General features: G+C 37.5%; 1 protein-coding gene across 10 annotated transcripts in view; it reads left to right on the forward strand.

Moving 5' to 3' along the window:
- EVC2 (EvC ciliary complex subunit 2) overlaps positions 1–7,783 on the forward strand; it is a 76,458-nt gene extending 68,675 nt beyond the window's left edge. For 5 of the 10 annotated variants that reach the window (XM_030493334.1, XM_032920090.1, XM_030493336.1 and 2 more), the window contains 3 exons: positions 4,548–4,741; positions 5,625–5,726; positions 6,203–7,782. In XM_030493334.1, the coding sequence (XP_030349194.1) occupies positions 4,548–4,741; positions 5,625–5,726; positions 6,203–6,476 (570 nt within the window). In that variant the 3' untranslated portion in view covers positions 6,477–7,782. Of the gene's footprint in view, positions 1–4,547; positions 4,742–5,624; positions 5,727–6,202 lie in introns of those variants that run through there. The other 5 variants (XM_030493337.1, XM_030493330.1, XM_030493333.1 and 2 more) reach the window with 2 other exon arrangements.
- The last annotated feature ends 348 nt before the right edge of the window (positions 7,784–8,131 follow it).

The following is an 8,131-nucleotide window of genomic DNA, read 5'->3' on the forward strand; positions in this document are numbered from 1 at the left end:
GTGAGGGTGGTGAAGCGCTGGAATGGGCTGCCCAGGGAGGTTGTGGATGCTCCATCCCTGGCGGTGTTCAAGGCCAGGTTGGACAGAGCCTTGAACCACGTGGTTTAGGGGAAGGTGTCCCTGCCCATGGCAGGGGGGTTGGAACTAGATGATCTTAAGGTCCTTTCCAACCCTTACGATTCTATTACTGTGGCTGAAGTCATTGGTCTTGGTTGGCCATAGTCTTTTGAATTCTTTTTATAGTGTTTGTTGGTTTGTTTTTTTTTCCCTAGTTCATTATATATTTATCTGACAAAATAACACTGCATCCAGAAATGCTGGCCATTATAAAGGCTTTAACAGCACAGACCAACTCCTCCAGATTAGCACTATTGAGACCATTATCATAGTTTAATTTCAATGCTTTTAAATCTCCTCTTGCCTTGCAATTCTGGACTAATTGGAGAGACCTTGTACAGTGTTTATTTAGCAATTTCATAGGCTGGCAAAAACAGTCACCACTAAATGCAAACTCTTAAAAGAGAGCATGAAGACTGCATTAATCTCATACTGTGATTCTTATCTTGCCATACTCTTGGGCATAGTAGCTTTGGAAGAAGATGCATGTAACGAGCCAGCTGCTCAGCAAAAAAGTTCTTATCTTGCAAAAGATGTTGTGAAATGTTTTTCTGCTGCTCTTGAGCTTAGTTGTCTCTGCTAGAGCCTCAGCATCTATCTCCCTCATGAAGGCATGAATTCAAGATTTGTGCCATGTTAAGATGAATGCTAACCTCCAGTCAACCGTGATCTCCCCAGTTAGCCAGGACTGCTGATAAATGATTGAAAGTGGCTGGGGAAGCACTTCCACCAGCTCCCTCACCACCCTTGGATGGATCCCATCTGGCCCCATAGACCTGTGTGTGTCTGAGTGGTGTACCAGCTTGCTGACTATTATTTCCCCTGTGATTATGGCAATTTAATTGTCTTCCTGTGATGGTTGTTAAGTTTCTTGGGCATAGATACATTGTGAAAGAGCATCTGAACAGCATGGCATGTATTCTGCAAATTGAGAGGTTAAAATCATTGTTTTGTGGACTATACATTGTATGCAAACAGAAAATGTCATAATTTTCACAGTATCCACTCCTCTTACTACCCTCGCAGGTAAACAGTGACCCTTGATAATTATAAATTTTGGTATCTTTAAGACAGAGATTTAAGACCATGACTGTCACCTCACTGCACTTAAAAAACTGCGCTCACTGTTCAGTGTATACTTGGGGGACTGCTTTGTGTTTCGTTCATAAGCTTCCCTGAAGAAATAATTAATTTGTGCAAAAATGCCTTAGATATCATTATATATACCATTGGGGTTTTTGTGTTTGTATTTGTTCACATAAAGTGTAGCCTAGAGATATTCTGGGACATACTTTGTTGAAATTCCATAAAACACATACATGTTTACCCTGCAGATATACAAAACAAAATGTCTGTTCTCAGCAAGTATAATAGTGTAAGTCCAACTATAATTCCAAACCTGCATATTCTTAATTTAACTGTAAAAAAGTATGTGCTTAGTAGAATACTAATTTATTAAGGCTTACAGTGTAACATGTTCCTACTTTTGGATGTGCTTATTGTGTGTGCAATAGGGGAATCGATTTTTAAATCTTCTTTCCTTCCACCCCTCCATTTTCTTAGAAATTATGGAATACAGTACATTGGCAAGTATTAGGAAGCTATAGCTATTGTACCTCTGTATCTTACGCTCATTCTTTTCTTTTAAGAGGACTTTCCTCTTTAGGCTAGTTTTCAGAAATGTGCATGCAGCCCTCTCTGGAAAACCAGGTAATTTTTACTTTCCTACATTTCATGTTTCAGCTTATCCTTATAAAGGCAGATCTAGGTCAATAAGAGATTTGCTTGAATGATAGTCAGTTCAGGATCATAAGCCTCTGTCTGAGAAGTTACTTTTAAATAAGCTCACACTATAGCCTCAGGTACACTAGTTTCATTCTAGAGACAGCAGATGATGCAGGCAGACTGTCATGTGGAAACAGCGCAGTAAGCTTGAACCACAGCATAGATTGAGTTCACTGGTTCTGACATTAGTTGTTGAAATACACATTGCTCAGTCCAAATACTCAAAAGTAAGTCTGCTCTGTGTAAACTACAGTTCATTCCTGGTTTTATTTTGACCAAATTCAGAGAACACAAATGAGGTTATTGGTGGCATGTGTAGCATTTATAACCATTAGATGTTATTAAAAAAAGTGAATTCCTAATCTTTGTGGTACCTTACCATATAATATACCTGAAGAATCAAAGTCATCCCATTCTGGAGCACTTTTCATCTGACTGGTGTGACTGTTCTGTGTTTGCATTCGCATTCACTTCCCAATTCTGCAAGCTGGTCTGGGTAGCTGTGAGCATCTGGAAGTGCTGCTCACTACTGGTGCATGTTCACACATCAGCACTCCCTTGGCCATACATATGTTAGATGCCAGTAGGCCCCTGTGTCACTTTCGGTACTGGTGACAGCATTGTGGCACCTGGCAGGATTACTTAATTGTGAATTCTGCTGTGTTAGAAAAGCATTAAGGATTCTCTTTCAGTCCAGATCATACTTGATGTGGAAAGGTAATGGTCAGAGTGGAGAAAACATTTTAAAGAAGAAACTATTACAGAGGAAAGCAGTACTGAAGTCATCTGTGTACAAATTACTGACTTAAAGGTCCTGAGACCATTCAGCCAAAAAGGGCAGAAAAGGTCACAGAGATGTGTCATTTTTATTCTCACTTAATGTGTTTTTTGTAAGTTTATAGACGAACAGTTTTTAAAGACCAAAAGTACAACACAGTCTGTATGCAACTATAGAATTTAAAATTAGCTGTCTGTATTAAGATTAAATTTATTCTTATTTACATTCTTCTCCAGAGAAGAATCAAAGCCTTTCCTGCTCTAAGAAGCCTGAACAGATGTCTCTTTTACCTAACTTTGGTTCTTGTTTAGGGTGAAAATATTGGACATTTTAGATACTGCATTAATTTACTAATCTCTCCTCAATCTTAGGATTTTGTCTTGTTCATTTTAGTATCTCAGTGGTTTCCATGGAAAACCTATAACAACAACACTGAAGAGCCCACGAAACTTTGGGGTAGTGGCTAGCTTTCCTGCCTTTTGGATAGGAGTTCTGTGCTTGGAGAATGGTTGTGGGAAAAGGAGGTTAACTGATTTTTTTATTTTTTGGCCATCAAAATTTGGGTTAGGACTGCTTTTGGAGTCATTGCTTTTTTTGTTTTTACATGGATTTATCAGAAAGATTTGTCGTTTACAGGGCATCCTTTTGTCAAATGGCTTCTTGCAAAAGAGAAGATTAACTTAATACAGGGGTCTCCTAGGTGCATTTGCTCCTCTGGAAATTGGTCATGCAAAACAAGAGGCAGAGTTCAAATATTTACTGTGACATTTTGAATCCATTGTGGACAAAGAACTTGGCTGTCTTCCTGCATGGTGGGACCTTGTAGGTTTTTTATGTGACATGGGCTTTGCAGTCATCTCTGCATCGAGTTTATAGGAAGGTCTACAGAGCAGAGGTGACTGGGCCGTCATGAGTCATCTCAAACGTTTGGCGCGTCTTACCTAACTTCAGCTACCTGAGATGCATGGATGGTTTGAATAGACTACAACAGCTTTTTTCTGGCATCCTTTGAGGAATTTAACTTGCTTCATTTTGCTGAACTCTTTTCTTTCCATGTAGTTCTCACTATGTTGTAGACTTTTCATATTTGTTATACAGACATTAGATGTCTGCAGAAATGGCCCTGGAGACACAGTAGTTTTGACAGTGGAGCAGAAAATAACAACAGGATTTTGGTGTTTGAAGGGGAAAATGGGGCTGGTTGATTGTCTAGGGAACAACTAAATTTGAACTTATTTGAACACTATGTTAATATGCTCTACCACTGACCTTAGGGCAAAAAAAAAAGAGGACATTTGGAAAAAAATAAACCCCAAACACCAAACAAAATCAGATTTTTCCTACACCTCTTAACAAATGTTACAGACTGTTCCCTGAGCTTATCACAGAATCTTGTGTTAAGAGAGGCTGCACAATGAAGTGCTCAGCCCTGGCAACGTATAAATGTTGTCATTAGGTTTCAGAGGCTATTTTTTCTCCCTTAATTTTACAGAGCAGGGAATGCCATATCGCTTCATTGCTATCTTGAAAGGATTTCTTTAGAATAGTACAATCCATAAATTAACTAAACCTTACATGCTAGATTGTGTTTGCATTGTGTTTTTTCAGACTGAAGGGCATCAAATATATGCCCTAAGCACATATGCTAAGATTAGCTGGTTGTTTAACACTGACATTGCATTTATCCAGAATGAAATAGACAATCAAAATATATATGGGTAGAAACAGTGACCATAGGACTGTGACCACTTGACACCAAAATTGTCACCACTAACATGATTTTCAATAATATTTTTTTTTTCAATAATGAATAATTCTTTTATTTTCAATGCTAAATTTATCTGTCTTCTATTCACTGATCCTGTAGGAGCTTCGGCTGGCAGGTTATTTAGCTAAACTGACACGGGTACCAATGAGGATGTTGCACAGGGTCCTGAATTTATTGTTGCCCTCCAGCTCACAAAGTGAGATTCTTTCTGTCCTCGACTCCATCAGTAAATACTCAGATGGTGTTGCTGAAAATGACAATAATGCAGACGAGTCTGGCAGCTGTAAGAAAAGGTAAGTAAGTGTGATATTTTTTGGTAAGCCATTGCAAGAGAAGATTAGTGCTTTGCATATGTATGTGTTTGAGGGACAAGCAGATTTACAGCAGTATTAAAAATCACAGGTGTAGAAGTTTCCTTTTGAAATACTTTTGTGGGATAAAAATACTTTGAAACTGCTACCTTATTTTGTGAATTATTTTAACTATAATAAATTGATTGACAAAAAGTTAATAAATTTTATAAGTTTTGGAGTTAAGTGGTTATTTTATAGATGTATAAATCTAGTTCTGATCATTTTCTTTCTGTTTACTTTAACTGGAGTTTATAAAAATATTTTCCTTCCAGCATTTAATATTTATAATATTCTAGCACACCTGATTTCAGGTGCATAGAACTCCTAAAGGTATAAAGGAAGTCCTTCTTTCTAATACTGAAAGTTTCAACCTTGCAGATGCCCTTTGTAGTTCAGTATTGAAGCCCTAGGTGGCCACTGGTTTTCCCTGTACTCACAGAGAAGTTAGTCTCCCAAAGCCTTCATCCCTTCAGTTTATCTCCATCAGCTGTGCAGCTAACATGGAAGTGCTCCCAGATCCTCTCTCCCAGCTGCCTGCCATGACATGGGAAGGGGAGAAAAGCAGGTGTGGCATTGGTCCCTCTAGTTGTCAAATGTGAGTTGTCAAGGAACAGATAAGGGTTCTTGGGACCATGCCCTGAGGTGTGATCTTAGCAGATTTAAATGATTTGTGGCAGGGCAGCAAGCAAATACTCGAATGCTCTTACTGACTGTACTCATGGTATTACTGTCATGGGTTTGGTAGTTAAAAATAGAAAGGGGAGGAAAGTGTGTATTTTTGGGGATTTGCTGCTGGGAATTTTTTTCTTTCCTACTCCTTCAGGAGGAATCAAGAGTTGTGGCAAGCACTGGAGAACAAATTAAGGCAAGATCTGATAAACAGAAGTTTGGAAAAGTTCCCTTCTCTAAACAAGAGGAAAGAGAGGTAAGGAGAAAACAGGAATAAACATACATGATTTTTTTAATACTTCATTTAATCTCCAAGGTTTCTCTTTTATCTGTTAGAAATCAGAAAATAAGTTCATAAATATGCATTTTCTGCCACTGTTCTGCTGTTTATGTTTCCTAGAACATATTTACACATACTAAGCAGTAATAGTAAATGCCTAAAAAGATTTTTCTGTACATATGTACAAAATTCACATATTTTTCACATACACTGCCCATCTTCCCTACAGTTATTTATTATAAGGTTACCTTTACTTACGCAATTTTGTATTTCATAAAACAATATGTGAATTATTTGGGATTGGAATGGAAATTACAATTCTGTCTGTTGAAATACTGTTTTCTTTAGCTTCCAAAGTCACCACTTTTATGTGAGGATATGATATAGGAAGTTATGCTTTTTTTGCCCAAGTTTTCATTTTTCAATTCTTTTTTTTTTGTTTATTAATGTAGTTTGACAAAGAAGAAACAACTTGCCCTCTTGGAAAAAGCACCATTCATTCATCTTGGATGTTCACCTACGCATCCTGCTATGGAACAGTCTGATCCATCTGTTCCTTTGAACACTGCAACTGCTGAATCCATAGAGCTATTAGGCACAGGGGAGAAGGTATTTTTGTTCCGTGGACTCAGTGATCCAATACTTCCTTTGCACAATTCTCTGAGGAGAAAGAAAAAGAACTTTCTTAATTCCAAAAAGGCTGCTCATGCAAATGTGGACTCATGAGGGCAACTTCCCTTCATAGTATCAACTGGGAAAGAGGGAGTTATTTAAAATTCAGTAAAATAATGAGAAAGAATGAAATGTGCAGTTTAAATAACACGTGCATTGCTTTAATCTCATGTGTCTGACATTGTAAATAGCTGTAATATAGAATGGCGCAGTTAGCAGTGTGCATTGTGCATTTTTTATTCTTGTCAGTATATGATGCAGTAGGTGAAATATGGGTGTTTTATGACACACGAGGTGGCAGGCAGGACTCTTGTGTTCCTTTGGTACATTTTGACCATTTTTGCACTGATTTTACTGTAGTTGTACCTTCATAATTTATATAGAAAAGTTATTTATTATACAAAGTAAGTACTGATTTACTATTTTTTGTATTTATATATTCTTGTAATAAGCTGTGGTATAGCAGATGACATGAAGAGATGAAGTGGATGACCCACGAGTCCTCTCTTCTCTGACTGTTATTCTAGCTAATTTACTGTTTAATGTGTTCTTAATAGGCTTTGAATGTTATTTCTGCAGTCTCCGTTCTTCAGTGATAGCTGGTAGTCCAGCTTTTCAGCATATACGTATGTACTTGGCCTTATATCCTGGAGTAACTTCAGTTTTTCACTCTTTGTTTCTAAACTTGCTTCTGTTGAGCTGCAAATGTGGCTACAGCTCAAAACTGTGTTAAATATTTGTATCCTGTTGCAGTCTTTTTTTTTTTTTTTGGTGAACCAAGATCATCACACTTGCTTAGTAGAAAAGGGGAAAATGTAAATGGGCATGTAAACCTTCACAAGCTTTTTTGATTGCAGTGCTGCCAACTGTCACAATTTTAGGTGGGTGTTTTTGAAGTTCTTATTCCTGGATTTCTCTAAATCAATGAGAATATCATTTTACATATAAAAAAGTGATGATTTCTAAACCTTTCTGTTGACAGAAAGCAGCCTATAGATACAAACCCTAAATACAGGAAAAGGCTAATTAAAAGAAACATATATAATATTTCATTTTGATCAAGCCTGTTTGGAGGGGATTTTTGACTCTCTTGGAATGCTATGCTCTGAGGGTACTGTGATCATATATTTTGCAGTTTTTCATGTATGGATTTTCTGTGTCTTTGTATTAATAGCATGCCAATTTCATTTTAAAAATTAAAATGTTACAATATATGTGTGTCTGCAGTTGGCATCTATTCCAAGTGGAAAAAACATTTATTTTTTTCCCACTTCTCTTGACAAGTTTAAATATTCATCCCACAGTAAACAACAAGTAATGTTTCATATCGCTATTAGCATTAGAAAATGTATGCAGTAATTAGCCTAATAATCCTAATTATTTTTTGATTGCATTCTTCAGTCTGAATCATAGAAGTCATTGCTCTCACAGAAAGAGAAGTCTGTCAAGGTTGTGGGAGTTCAGAATCACAATGTTTTAATGTGTCTGGTATGTTGTCCCCAAGGCATGGGTAGGTAAAGGTAGGGTCTGTCCTGCATTGGGGCTAGGTCAGAGCTGTGTAGGAGGAGACTCGGGTGTTTCATAAAGGGGTTTGGCCCTATGCAAGAAAAGCCAATAAGAAAACCTGAGCTGTGTTCAGGGCTGCAAGGAGTGCTTGAATCCTGAAGTACCCTTTCTTGAATGTGAGTCTCCTAAGATTCCTTTGCAAG

The sequence above is a fragment of the Strigops habroptila genome, chromosome 7, assembly GCF_004027225.2.
Source record: "Strigops habroptila isolate Jane chromosome 7, bStrHab1.2.pri, whole genome shotgun sequence".
Lineage (NCBI taxonomy): Eukaryota > Metazoa > Chordata > Aves > Psittaciformes > Psittacidae > Strigops > Strigops habroptila.